The 25,942-nt window shown below is 39.9% G+C and overlaps 1 protein-coding gene across 13 annotated transcripts in view; it reads left to right on the forward strand.

The window, feature by feature from the left end:
* cep112 (centrosomal protein 112) overlaps positions 1-25,942 on the forward strand; it is a 139,609-nt gene that overhangs the window by 102,338 nt on the left and 11,329 nt on the right. For all 13 annotated transcript variants that reach the window (XM_046866277.1, XM_046866283.1, XM_046866284.1 and 10 more), the window contains 3 exons: positions 3,170-3,232; positions 7,961-8,110; positions 25,492-25,581. In XM_046866277.1, coding sequence (XP_046722233.1) covers positions 3,170-3,232; positions 7,961-8,110; positions 25,492-25,581 — 303 coding nt within the window. The remainder of the gene's footprint in view (positions 1-3,169; positions 3,233-7,960; positions 8,111-25,491; positions 25,582-25,942) is intronic.

Here is a 25,942-nt window from a genome sequence, read left to right on the forward strand (position 1 = left end):
GAGAAACACATCTCATTCTCTAATATATGCGTTAAAATGTATTCTACACGTATACTTATGCATATACATATTAAGGCCTACACATACAGTCATACACGCTTTTCTACACATATATGCATACACATGAAACCATGTCGGGGGAATCTTGCATGAGTCCTGCATCTACACAGTGGACGACTGAGGTCCAGCACAGGCCTGTTAATTGAGCTTCCCTAACCAGTGTCCCACTTTTACATTATATACACTACCTGCATTGTTCTGCAGACTTTAAAACCGCTCCCCCAGCAGTATTAAGTGATTGCTGCTTCTGATAGCACTTCAGAGGCACCTTTAGTACGGCACAGAATTTAACCACACAAACATACACACATTGTATTAAGGATACATTGCCTAATTTAAATGAGTTCTATTATGGTTGGTTTGCTTATTTATTATTTTTTTTCCTTTGTTGGCTTGATTACTACAGTCACTGAGAATTTGCCATATGCCATATCGTTCGTCTTTAACAAGTTGTAAAATTCAGACAAGACTTTTAGTTTGTCTTTGAATGATCAATGTTGACATCTGAAATCCACCATTTTTGGCTCTATTGCAATGAGCAGTGAGAATAAATGAGCATGGATTGGGAAAGGGTGCTAAATATTCCCATTTGCCCATTTATCCAGATGAACCTGCGAATTTGCAAGTTTTTCAGGCCCAATCGAAATCAAGTGGGACCGTGGTCTCTTTGGATCGGTAATAAAAATGGAGTAAGTTGCAGTCGAACTGCACTTCTGTGTCGCTGGGAGAGAAAAAAAAAACATCTGGGAAAAAAATTCGCCATCTCGTCGACCAACATTCTTTTTATTGTCTCTCCGCCTGCCGCCATTTTCTCATGCGCAATGTTGTCAGCTCATCTAGTGATGATGTGTTGAGAAAAAAAGCTTCACCAGGAAGTGCAATTAAACTTCTGTAGGTAATTTAGGGTTACTAAGTAAAGTCCTGTGTATATCCCAAAGTTTGTTCTGCCTTGTATTTCTGTTCAACAGCCATAATCATAAATCCACAGCCTCTCAACCTACTGCCGTCCATAATTCCTGTCGCTAAGTCAGAAAGCACAAGCCTGATAATGGACAGGTTTTAGACCGTATGGCCAAATTATATAGTAAAAACTGCGCATTAGAACAAATAGCACACACTTTATGTTCATTTCCTGTGCTGCAGTATGAAGGAACTTCCTCAAAGATACTATTCAGTGTAGATTTAGGAGATGTGTACCTTCAACTCAATAGACAATGGGTTTGCTTTTGATTTGAGTTCCTCTTAAAGTTTCTTTCTCATGTGATTTGAGATAAAAAAAAAAAAAAAGAATTCGTTGCCACCGTTTCCTTTTACTCGATCATTAGGGAAATCTTTAAATCTACTTTGTTAGGGTTTTTTTAGGGTAAAGTTGCTTTGAGTCTGTGTTTATTGTCAATTAAGTTTTTTTAAAAAAAAATTGTTAAATTGCCACATCAGCGACAGCAGATATGAATTCATGGGGTAGCAAAAAACATAAACTTGAAGCCAACTCCAGTTTGAGAGTCTTATTTACACTTTGTCTGATACCAACCAGTGATTACAGCAGAAGTTTCACTGACAAAAATCTATTATAACTGGGTGTTCACTTACAACACTACAGTATCACTGCAGTAATATGTTTTGTAAGTGATTGTAATGATATTTGATTAAAAAAAAAAATAATAATTTCACAAAGGGCTCCTGCAAACATACATTTGGCACACATTTACCTTGCAGCATGGTTAATGAAACAGCAGGCTGGACTGCAGTCTCTATAGCAACGCAAGGAGCTGACAGGCTTCCAAGAAAGTCCAGTGAGTTCCTTTTTTTTTTTTTTCTTTTTCATTGTCTCCCTTTATGCTTTGTGTTCGCTCTCATCAGGTAGAAAAGCCACATGGGACAGATGGGTAATGACGAAAAAAAAAAGGAGGAGGATGAAGGAGAAAAGAGAGGGAGCGAGTAGGCGAGAGCAGGGTTTAGCTCCTCTGGCTTGTGTTGTGTGTGTTTGTGTAAGTGCTGGTTCTGGTGTTGATGCCTGCTGCAGGCTCTGTCTGTCTTGTCAGTGGTTCAGCAGCTCTCCGGAAAGCAGCTCTGACAGCAGGGCATCACCGCTGACACTCAACGGCACACACCCTCCTGGGCCTGTAAATACATGACATGTCTCTCTCTCTCGCTCTCGCTCTCTTTTACACACACAATATGAGGAAGGTGTTGATACTTCTCCTCAGGCAAAGTGAAAAAATGAATATAAAATGAAAACTTCGAAATGTGTGTCAAGTTCTCTTTAAAGTTAGTGTGATAATGCAGGTGTGTGTGGGGAAGTGTGCAGCAGTGGATATGAAGCTATAAAACTGAACATGGCAAATGCTAATAATCAGACCAATTTTTTCTTTAGAGATTTCTCAGCTGATCATCATCTTCACTGCGGTGCGTGAAATCCAATATTTTCGATCATTTATCATGAAAAGATTTATTCGTGGGGAAATTTTCTAATCATTCAACCATAATAGATAAAGAGAACAATACAATGGAAATGACATTTATTTGATGTCATTTGAATAGTGCCTTTAGGTCACCCTTTAATTTTTAACTGTTAAATTTAAGCATTGAACGCTATCTACAGATATGTGGAGTGGTTACTGTTGCTGCCTCATAGCTCCAGAGTTACTTTCTGTAATCCTGAGCTCACACTATTTTCTGTCTGTAGTTTCACGTGGTTCCCTTGTGGCTCTGTGAGTTTCCTCCAAGTCTTCAGTTTCCTGCAACCTCCCAAACATGCCAAAAGGTAGAAAGGTGATGCAAAATCATCTCTAGAAGTGAGTGTGGGTTTGAGTAGCATCTGTAATGGTCTGTCATTGTTTGCGTAATAATCTTTATGTAGAGCTTCTAAGACTTTTGTGTTGTTCTCGCAGCTAATTGCGTAGATTTGATTTTCTGTGTTGGGCGAGGAAAAGTTAACTGAGGATCAAAGAGAAGAAGATACCAGCATACCCGCCGGCCGCAGAGGTCACATCAATGTGTCTGTTCATTCACTTCCTCCGAGCTGATCTGGTTTCATGCCCCTCTCTCGCTCTTTCTCTCTCCCTGTCTACCCCACCACCCACCCTCTTTTCCACCTCTGTCATTTTAGGCAAACGGTTGGTTGAAGCAGCTTGAGAAGGAATACACCCAGAAGCTTGCCAAGTCTGCACAGGTAAAACATCCCCTTACTTGCCTAAGGACTGTTTTTCAGGTGATCAACAAATAATCTGGAGGGAGGTTTTCTCTCTCGTTGCTTGTGGCTAAAATATATACAATAGATCTAAATGCATAATAGTACTGTAATGTGTATTAAGATGTTACTCTATTTCACTTCGTCTATCCATCCAATTTACAGAGATGAAAGTGTCCTTCATGATATACCGTGTGTCCTACATGCGCAGCTCATTTTAATGCAAAACTGGGAGCGCTTGTCTTTATACTGAAGAAAGAAGGGATAAAAACACACACAACCACTTTTCCTATGGGATATAATAGAAACATGAGGTTGGATAAGATATACAATATTAAATTGATAGAAACATAAGTATTCAGACACCACAGATTACACAAATTGCTGCTTTGTGGAGAAGCCGTTGTTGGCAATTACGGCTTCAAGACATCTTATGGAAAGATATCATTCAGGCTTTCAGTTTGGTTTTTTGGCCCACTCTGCAAATTGTCCTCACTTCCCCAAAGTATTGAGGTTTCCCCTGATAGACTTCCATAAACACTATGAAATTAAACTCCATACCATGCCTTGAGATATTTTATATGTATGTTTAGGGTAGTCCAAAATCTTTTTTTATTTGTATAGCAAAAATGCTCTCTGCACAAAACGTCGATAATTGCAGTGCAGTTCATTGTTTGTTGTTCTCTGCATAACCGCTGCTTTCAGGCTGGCCTGCAACCTTTTCTCCAAGTGACATCTGGCTTACATTTCTTGTCATTAGCCTGAGAATGGATTGTGAAATATTGCATTGCACCTGTCCAGGCATGACTAGATGTGGTCCTGTGAACTTTCGATCTGCATATTATTAAACCGATTGCACTGACCCGATGTTTAAGGTTTTTGCTGTGCCTTCATAACACTTTACTTTTGAGCGTAGTTTGATAGAGTTACATTTAGGAAGCTCCTTCACCATGATTGGGACTTGTTGCATATAAGCCTCCCAGCCAGTGACTATTTGCTTTATAATAGCACCTGGTGTAATTCACCAGAGAACTGGATAGATATGAAAGAACAACATTTATTTCCCTTCATATGCAAGCATGCACATTGTGTAAAGAAAAAGGATTATGAATTCAGCTAGAATGGACCTGTAATTATAAATTGTCCCACCTCCCAATAGTCTAATCTAATCTTATTAAGGCTTATAATGTAATACTAGTACCCTGTATAGAATGTGTGAGTAAATGCTCCAAATAAAAATGTTTATACTCCATCACTAGAACATTGATCATGATTTTGCTTTCCTTTTGCTTTCCCTGTTTTTGGAAGCTCCACCCCCACCAGCCATGTGGTTAACATTAGATTTAATCTGTTCAGACTAAACGCAGTTAAAGAACCTTATCCTGGGTTCCTCACTCTGCTCATGAATCATGCTGAGGGTTCTGCGCTAAATCTCAGATCGTTCCGCATTTATTCTTCGCCCTCTCCATTCTACTCATCCCTTTCTCAGTGTCTGAGCTTGCACGGGTTAACACACACTGGCTGAACTCCTGCAAATTGTTTATGTTTCAAAGACGAGGGGGAAAAAGGTAATTTCTTCCCATTGCAAAGGCTGCAAACTCCAATGGCATTTTCATCTGACATAATTGCCCCTCATTACCTAACTCTCAACCCTTTCTTGTTGTATTTTTGTCCCCTCCTTCTCCTCTTTCACTGCATTTGAGATCCCCCACCACCCCACCCCAAAACACACTGGGTTCAAAGTAAGGTTGATGAGCAGATGTGTGAAATCGGCGGCCTATTAAGTTACACAGCGGACGATGACAAAAAAAAATGTGCAAGTGTGTACGAGTCGAGGTTTGCGGACACTTGCCTATCTTTTGTCTAACACTATGTTTCTGTAGAGAGAACCACAAGTCATTATACCCCCCCTACACACACACACACACACACACACACACACACACACACACACACACACTCTTTTTTGTCCCCAAACACTCGAAATTCTCATAAACTGAACAAACATGTCTCTCCCCACTGCTGCACCTTTGTGGGAAAGCAGGCTTTGGCTAAAGTCTGATTAAATGCATCTCCTGCACACTAAACATTAGATAGGATTTAGTATACCTGCTATTATTATCTGGTGTTAACACACCCTGGTCGGGTTCACCGCGAATCTCACTTGCACTTTTGGAAGGGAAGCCTTGATGCACTCTGCTCTCTTTTGAGATTATTTGCATGGCCTTTGAACCATTAACCAACGTTCCACTAGTAACATTTGCCCCCTTATCAGGAATTAGCTTTCCTATTTGCCCAGGGCAATACTGTTGCATGTGTAATGACCCAATTAAACATGCACCAGGCTATACATTAGTGTAAAGGGCAGCACGGCTTGCGTTACAAGCGCTCAACTTACCCTGAGCCTTTTTAATCAGTGTCTAGTTTCCAAATCCGGCTTCTTTATGCAAAAGAAGATTTTTTTCAACCCACATTTGACCCTTTTGCAGCATTCTGGCTAATGATTAGCATTCAGATTAAGCTAAATGAGGAGGAAAAGATGCTGTCCAAGCAAAAGTGCATATATGGGCCATTGGATCTGTGTCCATTCTGATTCTAGCAGTTTTATATCGCATGTCAGCTGTGAAGTGTACGTCATAGACATTTACATTTTAACATTATTCAGGTGCATATATGCAGTTGTTAGATTGCAACTGAATGTCCAATTTCAAACTGTTGATTCATTTTACTAGTGTATAACCCACCTACCATCGTAAACCCTGGTAAGCCTGCATTAAACAGCACAATCTAATCCATCAAGCTGTAAAGACACAACCAAGCACATTGGGCTTCAGCGGGAAGTGTGCTTACTCCCAGCCTAAACAGTGGCTGTGAAATTATAGAAGGCGAGCCGAGGCAATTACACTCGCAAAGGCCTAAATATCAGAGGAAAGATACAGAAATAACAAGAAAGCAGGAAGGAGTGTGTGTGTGTGTACGCGCGCCTCTAGGCTAAAGACTCGATGCGGGAATCTATATGGCAAAATAATTATTACCGAGGGAACTGATGTTACCATAATAATGGACCGTTTGTTGCTTTCATGTGGTCCACCCACTGACAAAATAAGCCTAATCTCTCACTCTGCGGCTGCTCTAAAGTGTTCATTCCATACTCCCATACAATGAGCAGATTTCAAGCGAATCGTTCCTGATGAAAGTTTGCACATGATAAACAATTATCTGTCTAGCCCAAAGCAACCGCCTCTGGCTCACATTCGCCTTCCCTCCACCTCCAGTCTAAATACGATGTTCATTTAGACAGGAGCAGTACAGATGAACAGTTATTCTCCTTTAGACATCCACCCATGCCAAAAAGCTTAAGAGCTTGAGGAGCACTTTCTAGTCTTTTTCAGCCTCTCTTAAAAAAAAAATCACCTGCCTTGATTGACATGTAATGATTTTTTGTAAGTCAAGTCTTTTTGTTGTGTGTTGGACTTTTGTAAGTATTTTTTTCTGGGAAAGTAATATACAGGTAGCCCCCGACTTAGGGAATAGATAGGGACCGGAAAAGTGTTGATTATTCGCACGTTGAGAAGAGTGAGCCTTCCGTGTCTCAGTCCCACAATGTATGCCTGCCAGGCATTCTTCTTCTTCTTTTCCCTCTGTTTGTGGCGTTGTCAAATCTGAATATATTATATATAATACTTTCAGAATGTAATATATAATATATTTTGATATTTTTCTTTCTTCTTTTTTTTTTCCTGCATTTTTTTGGGTTCGTATCTCGAAAATTTGTAGGATTTGTAAATTTGGATCAAAACTCAGCAACTAGAAGAGGGACAGTGTTGATATAAATTGTTTCTCCAACCAACTGACAAGAAATATAAAACGTTAGTTTAAAATATATAGGTGCATCTTCATAAATTTTAATATCATTAGAAAGTTGATTTATTTTAGTAATTCAATACAGAAAAGTGAAACTCGTATATTATAAAGATTCATCACACACAGCTGACCAGCTTTATGGAGATTCTGATTGAATTTTCCAGCAGGATTTGGCACCTGCCCACACTGCCAAAAAGTTGGTTAAATGACTATGGTTTTTGTGTGCTTGACTGGCCAGCAAACACACCAGACCTGAACCCCATAGAGAATCTAGGAGATATTGTCAAGAGAAAAATGAGAAACAAGAGACTATAAAATGCAGATGAGCTGAAGTCCACTGTCAAAGAAACCTAGGCTTCCATACCACCTCAGCAGTGCCACAGACTGATCACCTCCATGCCACGGCAAATAGAGGCAGTAATTAAAGCAAAAGGAGACAATACCAAGTATTAAGTACATATACAGTAAATAAACATACTTTCCAGAAGACCAACAATTCACTAAAAAGGTTTTTGATTGGTCTTAAGAAGTATTCAAATATTTTCGAATGAATGAGTGAATTGGTGGGTTCTTGTTAAATGTGAGCCAAAATCATCACAATTAAAAGTAAAAAACACTTGAAATATATCAGTCTGTGATTGATGAATCTATATAATGAGTTTCACTTTTTTGTATTGAATTACTAAAATAAATCAACCTTTTAGTGATATTCTAATTTGTTGAGATCCACTTGTATGCTGTATAACTTCCAGTTTTCCAGTCATTTCAATTAATCACTGAACCACGCAGGACCAGAGATTATTGATGTGCTTGTAATGCTGTGTGTCCTTGCTCCTGTCTTTCTAGACAATGGCAGAGCTACAAACGACATTGTTCTCTGTTAAAGAAGAGAGCAAACAAACCCAGCAGGCTCTGGAACGCCAGCTACAGGAAGCGCATACACACTGGGATGAGGAGAGAAGACAGCTCAGCCGAGATGCTGACCGTGTCAGCAAAGTGAGAATACACACATGCACGCGCACACACACACACACACACACACACACACACACACACACACACACAGACATCAAACCATAGCTAAACTTCATGTGAGATCCTTCTTCTGACCCATTTTACATAATATAAGTCACTTCATCTCTGCACACATGCCTGAGTCTGGTCATATATGAATATGAATTATTTTATATTTTAGATCATTATTAAATTATATAAATATTTAAATAAAAAAATTAAATAAATAAATCTTATTCTTTATTTACAAATCACAGCATGCCTGGTTAATAGTCAGCATGACTGTAATTTCAGCATAATTTGATTGAATAGATAATAAAAGCTTAGATTAACTTTTCATCGAAAGTTCACAGAGTGATTATTGCAGCTTTCCTGAAAAACTGCAATTTGTGATTCATGTTCTAAACGTGACACGTTTTCAGAACTCGGGATGGTCGTTAACCCAGTTGAACCGCATATCTTGCCAGCAGCAACCATAAAATAACAAAAGATCATTATTTAATAGTGTCCATGATGATGGACGTGTTCATTTTGAGCTTTGTTCCCAGTGCAGTAATTAGACAAGACAGCACAGGTAACAACCTTCAATAGAGTATAAAACAGTAATGGCATTAGTATAAACTAAGAAACGTGTCCCACTGTCTACATTCCTATCGTTTTTCAGGGTAGACTTGCCTGGGATGTATTTAAAAGTAGGTGAAAGGATGTCAGCCGTATTTGGCCGTTTGTACTTGAGTTTTAAAATATCTAATAATGTTTTTCCAACAGTATTCCTTCCACTTTAATGAACTAATAGATTTCCATTGAAATTTCCACATAGTTGGAGAAAACAGTGTTTTCAATGGCCTTGTAATTATTTTAGACCTCCTAGAACTAGAACTAACAGCCTTAGAGTGCAACTGTGACAGCCTCAGCTCTCTCTCAACTTAAAATATTGGCTTAATTACCCCAGAATGCATTCAAGTGCTTTTATTGAGTGCACCAACCACTCAGAGGCCTCATTATTGCAGGCCATGAGTTAACTACTCAGTTAATAGAGCTCAAATTAATAGCTGACTTGTTGATTAAATTCCACACCGATACACACCGAGGGAGAGGAAGAGAAGGGGGAGTTTGAGTAAGAATAGAAGGGAGATCAGAAAACGTATAAGACAATCATAAACCGTCAGCAAAACCGTTGCAAGCTGATATTATTTCCAGACTGCTCACTTCAAAGGCAGATTATGAAAGCCAAAGGGCTGAAACAAAAAACAAAAATGAAAGGGGTGGGAAAAAAAAAACAAAAAAACAAGAACATCAAAGTCTAGTGCGTTTGAGTGCAATAATCCTTAAATGTTTGTTGTGAGAAAAGCAACTCCTATCAGATGTCCCTTTCTCTCCTTGGTGTTTAACCTAAATCTCCAGAATGGCGGCTGTAGCTCCTCTTCTTACTTTAATCGTTTGCATTTCTCTAAAAGCTGCTTAAGACACACAAGGAAAAGGCACCATTGTGGTTGCTACACTTCACACTCCACCGGCTTTAGCACGTGTTATTTGCATCAATGTGATTTCTCTCGCACATGGTTACAAATAAAGCTCGGAGCTGCCACGTAAGCGCCCGACTTTTCCAACCATATGTAGTTCTTCTTCTAACTCTTGCAACAATTTTGAAGGCACACAATTGAAAAAGATGTCTTTGGTGTGGTAGCATAAAATATTTCCCTCACTTGATCTAGGAGACCGAAACCTTTTCCAGCATGACAATGCCCCTGTGAACCAAACCAGCACCATGAAGATATTATTTATATGGGTTGGGGAAGATCTTGATGGCCTGCTATAGAGCTCTGACCTCAACCCCAAATGAACACCCTTTAGGATGAATTGGAACCTTGACTGCACCCCAGAACTCCTAACTCTACATCAGCACCTGACTTTACTAAAACCCTTGTAGCTAAATTAGCACATATCACCTTAAGCACACTCCAACATCTAGTGGAACATCTTTTCTATTATAAGAGCAAATGGGAATTAGATGGTCAAAAAGGCACACTCCTTTATATAGGGTGAAATAAAATATCTGTGGCAGGATTCACCTCTGCTAACTCTGATATTATAAGTTATTGTTAGCTTTTCCTCAAAACACCCATTTGGGGAATGGTGGCTGGACTCATTTGCTTATGAGCAGAACCTCAAGAATCTTCCATTTCTCCACACTGGCACAATAAAAGCTGTGTCTAATCATTGCAGCTTCATACATGTCAACAATGTTTACTTAAACTTGAAAGAAGGTATGTCTGAGTTTTACTATGTCTTGCTGGTCTAAAGAACCCAATCCCACCCCAGAAAAAAACCACAAACACACTGTAGTCCAATTACTGTTGACATTCTATCATCTCGCCTGGTGCACCCCTGGGCTACACTTCTAACATTACTTTATTATGAGCCTAAGCAGGTGGCTAAAAGAATGGAGCCTAGGAAGTGAGTTACCCCAAACATTGGTTTTAAAGAGTCTGGGTTGGTTTGTGCTTTCGCTGGATTAACAGGGATTGAATCCTTTGAACATAAACCAGTAGCAGCTGATGATATGATCATGATCTAGTTACATATAATTCCTCACTTAAAAGACTGTGGATAAGCAACTAACATGAGTGAATTGCGAATATTACCGGTTTATGGCTATTAATTCACAGTGACCCTTTTTTGCAGCCCATTAAAGTTGTAACTAATCTTGTGCATTTTCACAGTTGTTTTCAACTGTACCCACCTGCAATATTTTCTTTATCGATTATATTTCCAAATCCTTAAATCCTGACTGTGAGATGGATAAACAAGATAATGAAGATGAATGAATGGGGAGGATTTATTTGTTGGATATGTCACACAAGCACCCTGCTAAAATGCTTTTCTCCTTTAAGCTTCACATCTGACTGCCTAAGTTCTTGTCAAGAAATGAGACATTAAATGAAAAATGTACATTCGATATAAATATGCTGCTGGATAAGCTGCAACTGAAGCTGATAACAAGAGTTTTTTCACTTGCCCTTGCATCAGAATACTTTGCTGGATCCACAGCTGCGCCAAAGTCCACCAACTGAAGTCGTAGGCATAGAGAAAAAACTGCTAATGCTCAAATACTTTCACCACATCTAAGACAATTAGACAGAGCACTTTTCTTGTTGAAATACAGTAATCCCCCTCGCGCTTGTTACGTTCGAAAACCGCCCGTGATAAACGGAAAAAACGCGATAAACAGGCGCCACCCCGGAAATCAGCGAAAAAAATTGGTTATGTGGCAAACGTGATTCCACTATAAACCGGGTGCATGAGATTCGATCTACGGTAAAGCAGGGGATTACTGTTCAAGTAATTAAAATAAAAAAAATAAAAAAAACAGTTCAAGCATTCAGCTTGCATATATGACTATCCCTAAGAGGGATGGTTTCCAACACACTGGTAAATAAAAACGCTTGTACCAGTTATGTACGCCAATAACGTACAGATTGAGGAGTACTCAAAACGAATTCCTGGCAAGTCAGATCTATCTATAGCATAAATACAGAGGATCGAAACTTGAATAAATATAATAAAATATTCACAGAGTCAATAATATAGCATGGAGCCAAGCCCAAGGCTGTAGTGAAATGTTAAACTGTCCAAATATTTTGTTTGAATTCGTCATTTGTTACAGCCACAGTTCATGACTATAACAAAAAGCAAGGGGAATGACAAGTGGCGGCGACTAAACAAACAACGTAAGCGCGTGACCGGAGAACAAAAGACACAGCGTGTAAAGCAGGTACTCCTCAGTAGTGAGTATATGTAAATTTAGCTGGTGTCTCATCTCCCACCCATTGCTCACTTGTATTCACCAGAAACAACAGCGCAAACATAAATGACCTAATGTTTTCATTTTCACCGTGGAGGAAAAAGGTGTGGGCCGATCGGCTGCAGTCGGCTTAAAGCAAAAACAACATTTCATGCGTTGGCTAGGCAGGGAACCTCAAAAGGTTTATGTAAATATGCCGCCAGTTGCCGTGCAGGATTTTTTTGGCTTCATTGACTGGAATAGCAAGAAGCCTGGCCTGCACCTCCACCTGTTAAGCCTTTCAATTTGTAACATTGCACAACTGAAGATGTGTCGGTGTTCTCACAATGCGAGCTCTCATGATGAAGTGTGTAAAAGCTTTATATCTACCCTGTCTGTTTTTCTTGTACAGCAGCTCTTTCCGGTCTTTTATCAGATTAGCAATCATTTTGAACTTGCTGAATCGATTTTTTTTTTCCAGTAACTGTCTCACACATAAGGCAATACTCTTTTGATACCAAAATACCAGAAATTATATTTTTCTTTCTTTTAAACAGCTTGATTGCCATTAACAGGTGGTGCCTTCTCAAAGTCGGGGGCAATGACTAGATTAACGAGAGCTAGCAATCAATCATTGCAGTTGCAGGACCCACCTAAGCCACACACAAGGCATTTAGCTGACCCTTCCAGTCGTCCTGCTGTGAAGCACTACTTCAAGCGCTGTTTGTTTGACTTGAGAACAAGTTGTTAATAAGCTGCTGCTCGACTGCCGACATTGATCCGTTCCTGACACTTGTTTTCCCCATACCAGTTCTTTTTAATTCAGCCCTCTGTCAGCACTTTCTACCTAGTCTTGGGAGTTCCTTAAATAGACACCTGCAAAGACCAAACACAAAGATATACATTATCCTTTTACAGCGGTGGACGGAGTACACAAACCATGTACTTGAGTAAAAAGTCACTCCTTAAAATATGACTCCAGTAAAAGTGCTCCCTTTAAACTTCCACTTGAGTAAAAGTATTTACCTTCAAATGCACTTAAGTATCCAAAGTACGATTATGGCTATTATTGCTTTTTACATTTGCTTCATTACCATCCACCACTGTCCTTTCATTCTCAATACACACCTATAGCCAACATGTTCAAAATGGTTCCCCTTCATTCCCTCCTGGATAGATATAGGGTTTTTTTAGTCAGTCCATCTGGCTACAACAGCAGCTGTAAGGCACACTTATTTAGACTTAACATTAACACACTGAACAGCAGCAAGGGTCTATAAGGGTATATTATAAGGGCCCATTCTGAGGCATCCCGAGGTGGCACTAGCTCCAGTTGTGTGCCACCTAATGAAGATTACGGACCCTCAAAGAGTCAACCAGCGCCATTTGGATCCCACTTCATTTAGAGTTTGGACAATGGACTTCTTTGGACATTTTGAGGAGTTGGTGTTGGATCTATGATGCTATCAGATGTTGAGCTATTTTAAGAGTTGCTCAGTAGCTCCATCATCAACTGACTGTTGAAAGGACATTACTCATAATCACATGCTCCGGTGCTCATTGTAGGTCTCATTCTTTGGTGTTTTTTATTTATTTATTTATTTATTTATTTATTTATTTTTTATTTGTAATCACACTTGATTTCACTCAAATGAGGATGGCTTCCCCTTTTTGGTCTGGTTCCTCTCAGATTCCTTCCTCATACATCTAAGGGAGTTTTTCCTTGCCACGGTCGCCCCACGGTTTCCTTGCCCCTCAGGGACTAATACACATAATTCCCTCATATAACATTTTTTTTTGTTCTGTAATTAATACGTTCTCTAAAGCTGCTTTAAGAAAATGTCTATTGTGAAAAGTGCTATAGAAATTAACTTAAACTTTTCACATTTCCAGGTTCACCCCATTTGATATTTTGATATTATATGTGTAAAAAAAAAAAAAGATTTTCATTAGATTAAAACCTATAACATGGTAAGTCCCCAATTCTCCCGTTCAACCCACCTGTTTATTGCACTTATAAATTACAGATGATCGAAGAAAAGAAGTAGATTGGAAAGTCAGATTTTAAATGCGAGTTATGGAAGATATGATTAAAGTAGAAATTGATGGTCTTTTTCAAGCTAAATCAGATGTTTTGATACCCTTTTCATAGATGCGCTGGATTTCAGTGGTATATAATTCGGAATGGGTGCAAACAAACTAGTGATTTGAATTCGAAAAGCAATTAGCATGAATGCATGGCAAGTTAAATCAATGGGGGTTTTTTATTTAATAAGAGCATCTATACTCGGAGGGACCAAAAAAGGTACTTAAAACACAAACCATTTTTCAGGATAACTCTTCAACACTGAATGGAAGCTAAGTGATGTTGGATTTCTGATTAGAATGTTGTGAGATCCTAAACTACCACTGTTGGGCCCTTAAACAAGACTCTTAACCCTCAATTGCTTAGTTGTATAAAAATGAGTAAATTCTGATAAATTTGCTAAATGCCATGAATGTAAGTGATTTAATGATGACTGTATGGTACATAATAATGTGTAGAGAATTGGAAATAGCTTTATGATTAGACAAATTGTTCTAAAATACAGAACAAGCTACAACAGGGGGTGCCCAATTCGCCCGGTAGATCATAAAGGAAGCATGGGTAGATCGTGTGCCATTTAAAAAAATTTAATAATGTAGATGTTAGTCTATTATCTACCCTCCCTATGGCATTTGCTGCTTGTCTGATGTTTTAACACACGGGTTACCATATATATATATATATATATATATATATATATATATATATATATATATATATATATATATATATATATATTAGTAGCCTGTAAGCCAAAAAAGTGTGAGCACCCCTGAGCTACAATGATAAAATGAAAATTGAAATTGACGTATATTTATATACTTAAAATAAATGCGAATTAATGCTTTCTATGATACACAGTTGTTAGGGGGGATAATGTGGTCATAAAGAACTACTGATTGACAACATTAGAACTAATTTGTAGTAGGGGTATGCCTAATATCAATGTAGAAATTATTGTCACAGTCCAAGTCTTATCGTGTGGTGTATTAACAATCATTATACATCACATCCTGGTAATTTACTAAAAAAAAAAAATTTTTCTTAGAAAAATGCTACAAGTGTAAATTACACAATGTCCCCGGTTTTCTGTCACTCAAACGTCTAATATTTAACTGGCATGGGATCATTCACATTTCCCTGCATGTGAAAACACAAACACATTTTGACTCCATACTCTGTCCCTACAGTACACTCACCACCGTGTGTATGGTACATCATAATTTTTTAAGCATGACTTTTTTATACACACACATCTCTCTTTATCTCACATGCACTATAAACTATGACTCACTAGGAGTCTTAGTTATCTGACGGGTCCCACATGTCTGCTCAGGCACATGGTAGCTGATGGGGTTCAGGTCATATTCAGCTTCCTCTAGGCAGTAGTAGAGAGGATCTGTGGGAAAGACGGACTCTGGTTCAAGCATGCCTGAGCTGAAAATGCGTCCTGACATGCACTGCGGTTCTGACTCACAGATTTGAGAAAAGAAAAGGCTGCCTGCCCCCCCAACTCCAGCCTTCACAAGAGAGCAGAGACAGCGATGTAGTGTAATTGGTACTGTGGATGATGTACTGTGGTAAATGCAACATTGCTAGGCAAGTGGAGTAGCGCGCTGGCAAGCAACACACATACACAAACACAAAGTTCTGTTAGGAACCTGCTTTTACAAAAAATTTCACACAGACTATAAGTGCTGTTATGATTGCATTTTTACTATTTATATATATATATATATATATATATATATATATATATATATATATACAGTGAGGAAAATAAGTATTTGAACACCCTGCTATTTTGCAAATTCCCCCACTTAGAAATCATGGAGGGGTCTGAAATTGTCATCGGAGGTGCATGTCCACTGTGAGAGACATGATCTAAAAAAACTATCTAGAAATCACAATATATGATTTTTAAACTATTTATTTGTATGATACAGCTGCAAATAAGTATTTGAACACCTGTCTATCAGCTAGAATTCTGACCCTCAAAGACCTGTTAGTCTGCCTTTAAAATGTCCACCTCCACTACATTTATTATCCTACATTAGATGCACCTGTTTGAGGTCGGTAGCTGCATAAAGACACCTGTCCACCCCATACAATCAGCAAGAATCCAACTACTAACATGGCCAAGACTAAAGAGCTGTCCAAAGACAATAGAGACAAAATTGTACACCTCCACAAGGCTGGAAAGGGCTACGGGGAAATTGCCAAGCAGCTTGGTGAAAAAAGGTCCACTGTTGGAGCAATCATTAGAAAATAAAAGAAGCTAAACATGACTGTCAGTCTCCCTCGGACTGGGGCTCCATGCAAGATCTCACCTCGTGGGGTCTCAATGATCCTAAGGAAGGTGAGAAATCAGCCCAGAACTACACGGGAGGAGCTGGTCAATTACCTGAAAAGAGCTGGGACCACCGTTTCCAAGGTTACTGTTGGTAATACACTAAGACGTCATGGTTTGAAATCATGCATGGCACGGAAGGTTCCCCTGCTTAAACCAGCACATGTCCAGGCACGTCTTAAGTTTGCCAATGACCATTTGGATGATCCAGAGGAGTCATGGGAGAAAGTCATGTGGTCAGATGAGACCAAAATAGAACTTTTGGGTCATAATTCCACTATACGTGTTTGGAGGAAGAAGAATGATGAGTACCATCCCAAGAACACCATCCCTACTGTGAAGCATGGGGGTGGTAGCATCATCTTTGGGGTGTTTTTCTGCACATGGGACAGGCGACTGCACTGTATTAAGGAGAGGATAACTGGGGCCATGTATTGCGAGATTTTGGGGAACAACCTCAGTTGGAGCATTGAAGATGGGTCGAGGCTGGGTCTTCCAACATGACAATGACCCAAAGCACACAGCCAGGATAACCAAGGAGTGGTTGCGTCTGTAAGAAGCATATCAAGGTTCTGGCGTGGCCTAGCCAGTCTCCAGACCTAAACCCAATAGAGAATCTTTGGAGGGAGCGCAAACTCTGTGTTTCTTAGCGACAGGCCAGAAACCTGACTGATCTAGAGAAGATCTGTGTGGAGGAGTGGGCCAAAATCCCTCCTGCAGTGTGTGCAAACCTGGTGAAAAACTACAGGAAACGTTTGACCTCTGTAATTGCAAACAAAGGCTACTGTACCAAATATTAAAATTGACTGTTCAAATACTTATTTTCCTCACTGTATATATATATATATATATATATACAGGGAGTGCAGAATTATTAGGCAAGTTGTATTTTTGAGGATTAATTTTATTTGAGGATTTAATTTGAACAACAACCATGTTCTCAATGAACACAAAAAACTCATTAATATCAAAGCTGAATATTTTTGGAAGTAGTTTTTAGTTTTAGCTATTTTAGGGGGATATCTGTGTGTGCAGGTGACTATTACTGTGCATAATTATTAGGCAACTTAACAAAAAACAAATTCATACCCATTTCAATTATTTATTTTTACCAGTGAAACCAATATAACATCTCAACATTCACAAATATACATTTCTGACATTCAAAACCAAACAAAAACAAATCAGTGACCAATATAGCCACCTTTCTTTGCAAGGACACTCAAAAGCCTGCCATCCATGGATTCTGTCAGTGTTTTGATCTGTTCACCATCAACATTGCGTGCAGCAGCAACCACAGCCTCCCAGACACTGTTCAGAGAGGTGTACTGTTTTCCCTCCTTGTAAATCGCACATTTGATGATGGACCACAGGTTCTCAATGGGGTTCAGATCAGGTGAACAAGGAGGCCATATCATTAGATTTTCTTCTTTTATACCCTTTCTTGCCAGCCACGCTGTGGAGTACTTGGGCGTGTGTGATGGAGCATTGTCCTGCATGAAAATCATGTTTTTCTTGAAGGATGCAGACTTCTTCCTGTACCACTGCTTGAAGAAGGTGTCTTCCAGAAACTGGCAGTAGGACTGGGAGTTCAGATTGACTCCATCCTCAACCCGAAAAGGCCCCACAAGCTCATCTTTGATGATACCAGCCCAAACCAGTACTCCACCTCCACCTTGCTGGCGTCTGAGTCGGACTGGAGCTCTCTGCCCTTTACCAATCCAGCCACGGGCCCATCCATCTGGCCCATCAAGACTCACTCTCATTTCATCAGTCCATAAAACCTTAGAAAAATCAGTCTTGAGATATTTCTTGGCCCAGTCTTGACGTTTCAGCTTGTGTGTCTTGTTCAGTGGTGGTCGACTTTCTGCCTTTCTTACCTTGGCCATGTCTCTGAGTATTGCACACCTTGTGCTTTTGGGCACTCAGTGATGTTGCAGCTCTGAAATATGGCCAAACTGGTGGCAAGTGGCATCTTGGCAGCTGCACGCTTGACTTTTCTCAGTTCACGGGCAGTTATTTTGCGCCTTGGTTTTTCCACACGCTTCTTGCGACCCTGTCGACTATTTTGAATGAAACGCTTGATTGTTCGATGATCACGCTTCAGAAGCTTGGCTATTTTAAGACTGCTGCATCCCTCTGCAATATATCTCACTATTTTTGACTTTTCTGAGCCTGTCAAGTCCTTCTTTTGACCCATTTTGCCAAAGGAAAGGAAGTTGCCTAATAATTATGCACACCTGATATAGGGTGTTGATGTCATTAGACCACACCCCTTCTCATTACAGAGATGCACATCACCTAATATGCTTAATTGGTAGTAGGCTTTCCAGCCTATACAGCTTGGAGTAAGACAACATGCATAACGAGGATGATGTGGTCAAAATACTCATTTGCCTAATAATTCTGCACTCCCTGTATATATATATATATATATATATATATATATATATATATATATATATATATATATATATATATATATATATATATATACTGTGAGCTCACCACAGTTAAATGTCTTTTCAGTGTCCCGGTTTATTTGTCCAATCAGTGAAATGATTCATTCTGATTCAAATGCATCCTGATTATGCCGCCATTTGAAGGGGACAACAAACAGCTTGAGCAGTGTAAAACCAGTGTTTTTAAATGTGGGGTTTTTTTTGTATAGCGCTTTTAACAATAGACTTGTCCCAAAGTAAATTTACAGAGATAAATATTTACTGACAAATTTTAACAGCTCAAATTTGTCCCAATAAGTTTATCTCTAATTAATGAACCAGTGGTGATGACGGTAAGTGAAAACTTCCTGAAATGGTGTGTGGAAGAAACCTTGAGCAGAACCAGACTCAAAAGAGAACCCGTCCTCATCTGGGTGACACTGAATAGCCTTACATTATAGTTCCATCCATGGGTTATCATCTGCTCACCGATGGAGACTCGAGTGTACAATTGTCCATGGCAATTGCAGGCTTAAGCCATTGTAGCGAACCGTTTACAATAATTACAGTCCAAATCTTCTTTACGTCTTTCGTGCGGCACCATCCTCAGCTGCATCAATGGATACTTGTGATATTATATAATACACATGTATGTTCATTGTTAGGATCATTAATGACTTTTTACATCCAACCAAACTCATGATGTGATTGCAAATGAAAATCTCCAGTTCAGACTTCATTAGCCTGGAGGACACCTTGAACTCGCTGACTCATACATGGTTTAAAGGAAAGAGGTCAAGAGCTTCAGTTAATGTTCACATCAAACATAGCCATGGCTGCTAGTATGCTGGTGTATGAGTTCAGTGTGCTTAGCAACCCACTTTTAACCCACTTTTGCCTCCTGATTCTAGATAAGGGGGAAGAAATAGGACTGGATGTTGATCTGCGAAAGTACAGTATCAAGAGACTTGTATCAAAAGATACAATACAATATCCTGTATTGTAGCACCCCTACTAACTTATTCATTGTTTGTCAAAGAATGACACACTGATGCAGTCAAGGCCTCTTATTCAGATACACGCGAACAAGAGCGATGTTATCCACAACTGTGCGAGTCTGCAGTGTGCGCTATGGGGTGTGTGGGAAAGAGATAATTGTTGAGTGATGAGTGTTCAAGGCGATTCCCAGCAAAGAAAACGTGTCTGATGTCTGAATGTCCAACTTCACAGGAAGCAGCACGAGATAACATTCCAGCATCCTGCTTTAGAAAAGCTTCGAAACTTGTCACCGTCTTCCTCTGTTTTTCTAGGACAATAGCACACTGTGCCGCCTGCCTCATTCGTTTCAACCATCACTTAGCACTTGTACCAACCACCACACCTTCCAGTTTTTCCCCTTTTCTTATTAATTCAATGTTTTCCCCTCTACTTTTAACTGAGCTGTATGCTACATGCTGGCTCGTTTGTAGCATAGTCAAGCCAGAAATGAGTTCCCCCGGCTTTTTTTTTTTTTTTTTTTTTTTGTTCTTTTCCTTTCTGCTGCAGAGCTTTATAGCATCAGGTCTACTTTAATTATATCACGCTGTACACAGCAAACCCCCCACACACACACACACACACTCCCCGCCACAAACTGTCTTTTGTGTTTTGAGTCTGTTCAAGGATTTCTAAAGGACGTGCTGGCATGCACAGGCCTTGGCGGGAGAAGCCAGGGAGAGGAGAGTGGGGAGGGGGGTTATTGAACTGTTATTGTTTGAAAGGCAAGGCATGTAAGCGGCCTTCACAGCACTGGAGCCACCACAGAGAACAAAACAAAGAGAGGAGCAAGGAGGGAAGGAAGAAAGAAAGCTTTAAAGACACACAAACCCAATCCCTTCTTTATATCCAGCTGTGCTAGGGGAGAAACCAAGCAGACCTTTAAATCTCTTCCAGCACCCTCCACCTCTTTTGCTGTTCCTTTCTCTTTCTTTTGCGCTCTTGGACTCCTCTTATCCACCGTCCTTTGTCATTTAGCGAATACAAACGTCAGACGCTGCAGCTGTCTCGAGCGACATACAGCTGTTGTTGCACTAGCCGCATGGAATAGCAGTGAGCCAGCTTGTCGTTTTGACCTTTGATTGACAGCTGCTTTTTAATCAAGTGCCTTTATTTATTTATTTTTATTCATTGGCACTGCACTACAACAGATGAAGTAGAGAAGGAACTCGCTCACACAGGGGATATGAGCACTATTATGTCTGTTAAACTTTCATCTGAAGTAATCAACCCATCTGGATTATGGAAGTTAGGCAACAGTAGGCCCACCCCTGGATTTTGAGTTTTCCTGTGTGTGTGGGTGTGTGTGTGTGTGTGTGGGTGTGTGTGCATGGCTTTTGAGGTTTTAAAGTAGCCTTACTTATTGTCATTAAAGGCTCATGTCATCATTAAAGGATCTAATGGATATTTTTTTGAGAAGCCATGCTACAAATAGAAATTCCACATGAAGTGAAATCTAGTGAACAAAATGGGAACTAAAAGGGGCCTGAGAGTATTTCCTCTCGCTCTTTTTTTTTTTGTGTGTGTGTGTCCCCCCTTTTTTTTTTTTACCCATGGGAAACATACTTGCCTTATCTTTACAAAAGGACCACCCAGGAAAGGCTACTTGGATCTCACCTTTTTTTGTGTGTTAGTGTATGTAAGAATTACGTGTGTGTGTGTGTGTGTGTGTGTGTGTGTGTGTGTGTGTGTGTGTGTGTGTGTTGGGGATGGGGGTGTCTGAAGCCTTTTAAATCTCATCCCTTACATCTTAGCATTCCTGCAGGTCTGTACAGGTGTACTATATTTATATTGTGTGCGTATGTGTTACATTAATCTTCAGAGAGCACACAGTTGTTAAATAAGCCAACTTTTTGAGAACAGGTGAGAATAAAGCACATAGCTCTCTCCCATGCTCTCTTTTTTTCTCTATACACCCCAACCCTAACACACACACACACACACACACCCAGGAAAAATGAACCTTCATCATTTATTTTTCGTTGAGATCTATCCAACAATAGCAGGCTGACGATATGCGTATCGTCTTGGCCATCTGGACCCAGTTTGGAGACGTTTTCCATGGCAAATTCTCCAGCTATATGGCTGCAGCACCTTTCTCCCGGCCGATCAGGAAAGTTTGGGTAATACAGAAAGAGAAAACCATTTAGCTGGTGGATCTGAGACCACCAGGCAGATACGTGTTTGTATTAGAGGTTAACAATATAGAGGACTAGTCAGTGCAGGCCAGAGCCCAACAAGCAAACACAGCTAATCCTCTTTTAAAGCAGCTGTCAATCTTCATGTTTCTCGACGTTGTATGAAGAACCTCCTGCTGCTCTAAATGGTAGCCACAAGCATCCAAAGGACCTACACGTACTGGCTGCACGTATCAGATTCAAAACACTGATGCTTGCCTACAAGACCAAAAATGGACCAGCACCGTCTTACATCATCACATCTCGCACTGCACCACGCTGTCTCCAGCACTGCTCGACTGGTACCACCTTCTCTCAGAATGAGAGGTAAGTATACTTTAAGGCTCTTCTCTGTTCTGGCACCGAGGTGGTGGAATGAACTTCTCCTAGATGTCCGTACAGCGGAGTCCCTGACTATCTTCAAGCGACGATTGAAGAACTACCTCTTCCTGAAACACTTAAATTAGCAGTGTCCAAGTTTGCTTTGTAGAATTCAAGAGTTATATTTATATAAAGTTTGTAATCTTGCGTACCATTGTAGATTTTTTCAATGCTAGGGATTCAAAGCACTTTTGTTCGTCGCTCTGGATAAGGGAGTCAAATGCCGCAAAAGTAAATGTACTGTACCTCGATGTTTTAATGTGAATCATTCAAACGTCGTGTTCCTGCAGGCTGAGAATGGTGTTCCTATTTAAGATAAGGAAAGAGCCATTCTTCCATCGTCTCTCAAGCTTGAACTGGTTTACTTGATCAGTCCAGTGAAAACCACATGAAAGGATTCCTACTGATGACTGCCAGCAGGTTTCCAGGAAGCGGTGCGACACCAACACTTCTGGAACTTGCCATCACTGAGTTATGCTACTTTGCTCATACTGTAGTAAAACAGACACTTTCCCAGAGAGGGGTTCTCAAATAGCGATTCATGTTAATATGTCCAGGTTAGACTTGTGTGTTTGCTGTTTACTGTGTGCACCTTTACAAGTGCGTTCATTCCGCACATTGACTGCTGTAATGTAGTACCTGTGTAAATATTCATGTCAGTAATAACTGCATTTGTGCTTCAAATAGCACATTTCTGGATTTCTAGTTTCACATTTCTAGTTTTGAGGCATTAGCATTAAAGGATTTCCCTGTTAGGGTTAGTATTAGAATTTCAGAAACCTCTCACATGGCTTTTAAACTTGAACAAATTGATTCAAAAGAATATTCTGGTTTAGATTAGAAAACACTTGGTCACATTTTTCGATTTGGGACATGGCACAGTGATCGCATTTCTGCAGTATGTTTTAAAGAAAGTTCCAGTACATCTTTTTTTTAATAGAGCTGGTTATGACAAAGTAGTAGTAGCCTGTTGAAGAGAAATGAAAACATGCACCTGGAGAGAATAAATAGTATAAAAGTTTAGGTTTTTCCTTAAGGGGTATGAGTAAGGACAATGAAATGCTAACAGTCGAAAAGTTGCAGTGCTGTAAAGCAGGGGTCCTAAACCACTAAGTTGCAACCTGGCTGTGATTAATTACTACCAGGTCGCAAGACCATTCTGGGGAAAATGTTTATAGGTATGATACTGTCACTGCCACTATCCAAATTTACGAGTATATATATATATATATATATATATATATATATATATATATATATATATATATATATATATGTGTGCACAGAATCTCACAAAGGTAGGGAGCACCCATCACATTTCAGCAACCCTTTTAGTGTTTCTTCTCGAGAGACAATACTGTAGAAATGAAACTAGTACAGATTAGTGAATAGTACAGATAGTGGAAATGAGAGAACAGATTAACCGTCCTCTAAAAATAACTAAACATACAGCCATTATTTTCAAAAGGCTGCCAATAAAAGTGAGTACACCCTAAGTGATAACAGCTGCACGTCATGTAAAGCCACATGTCCTATTCATCATGTTTATGTTTTTGTCTGTTTAACAGGACCATACAAATTTGTGTATCTTGTATTAGAGCAGTTAAAATTTGGTGCTTCAAGTACAATTCTCTCATACTGACCACTGGATGTTCAACATGGCACCTCATGGCAAAGAACTCTCTGAGGATTTGAGAATTAGAATTGTTGCTCTCCACAAAAATACTGAGGCTATATAAAGGTTGGTAACACCCGGAAACTGAGTTACAGTACAGTGGTCAGGGTCATATAGAGGTTTTAGCAAACTCCAGGGTGGGCTGTCATGTGCCTTTACCCCGAAGAACGGCTTCCGTCTACCATACAGGCCTGATTGGAGAAGTGCTTTAGAGACGGTTGTTCTTCTGGAAGGTTCTTCTCTCTCCACAGAGAAATGCTGAAGCTCTTTCTGAATGATAATCTGGTTCTTGGTCACCTTTCTGACTAAGGCCCTTGTCCCCCCCCCCATCACTCAGTTTGGCCGGTGGCCCGCTCTAGGAAGAGTCCTGGTGGTTCCAAACTTCTTCCATTTATGGATGATAAACTCCACTGTGCTCATTGGGACCTTCAATGCTGCAGAAATTTGTACCCTTCCCCAGATCTGTACCTTGATACCATCCTGTCTCGGAAGTCTACAGACAGTTCTTTGGACTTCATGGCTTGGTTTGTACTCTGACATGCACTGTTAACTGTGGGACCTCATATAGACAGGTGTGTGTCTTTCCAAATGTCCAATCAACTAAATGTACTTCAGGTGGACTCACATCAAGTTGTAAAAAACATCTCAAGGATGATCAGTGGAAACAGGATGCACCTGAGCTCAATTTTGAGTGTCATGGCAAAGGCTGTTTTTTGTTCAAATGCTTTTTTTTGCATTTTCTATTTTATTATTTTTTTTATTATTATTATTACATTTGCAAAGATTTCACTTCTTTCCTGTCATTATGGGATATTGTTTGTAGAATTTGGAGGAAAATTTTATCCATTTTGAAATAAGGCTATAACAAAATGTGGAACAAGTGGAGCGCTGTAAATACTTTCCGGATGCACTGTATACAAATATATATATATAATAACACACGCATTGCATATAAACAAGCCTTATTCCAAGTGCCTGCTCTCTCGCACAGTGGATAATTTGCATGCTAGTGACTGATCAACCCGTCGACCCGTGTGTTGGAGCCTCTGCTTTTGTGAGGCGTAATCCAAACCGAAGTGTACAGATGTGTGCTGGAAACATCTGGTTCATTGTGCCAAGCAGGAACCATGCTCTGTCTTTCTGTTGCTATTGATTGTAGGCGTTGAGCTGGAGAGGAATCCTTGATCTGTTCTGCGGCCTCACAGTAGAAAATGAGTCATATTTCTTAAAATGCATTTCAGATTTCTTTAGAAGAAAGGCAGATGTGTGCATTTCTTTAGAGAACCTCTCACTGCTGTATATTATTATCAACCAGATTGAAACTTTATTGACAAAGGTGATGCTGACAATGATTGATGTTTCTGAATTCAGTCACATCTATCCTTCTGTCTCTTTTTTGTTCTCCTCTCCCACTTCCTCCATCCTTTTTCGCAGGCTCTCCAGGAGCGGGTGGAGAGCTTGCAAAGGCAGCTGCGTACTACAGAGAAGAAAATGATGAGCCGGGAGCTGGAGACCCAAGAACAGGTGTGTTGTTGTTTTTTTTTCTTTTTTTTTTTTTCCTCTCCTTTTTAAAACACAGGGACTCCCAATGCTCAGGACCCACCCCCACCACTCACTCTTACAGGGCTAGATGAGGTCTTGTTTAAAGTCACTGATATGCACCCACGAACATTCCTCACATTACTGAAGCACCAGCTCCGAGAGACGGCACTCCAGGGCAAAAAAAGTCTGTCCTGGCTTCAGAGGAACGCCCGGCTAATAACAGGGCCACTTTGACCTTGACACACAGCAAGAGTGAGACTAATTATTAGATCAGGAGATCTGTTGATAGTTTTTTTCTTTCTCTGGCTGTAGCAAGCATGTCTTGCTATCTCGAACACTTTTT

This window comes from Silurus meridionalis, chromosome 14, assembly GCF_014805685.1.
Source record: "Silurus meridionalis isolate SWU-2019-XX chromosome 14, ASM1480568v1, whole genome shotgun sequence".
Taxonomy (NCBI): Eukaryota; Metazoa; Chordata; class Actinopteri; order Siluriformes; family Siluridae; genus Silurus; species Silurus meridionalis.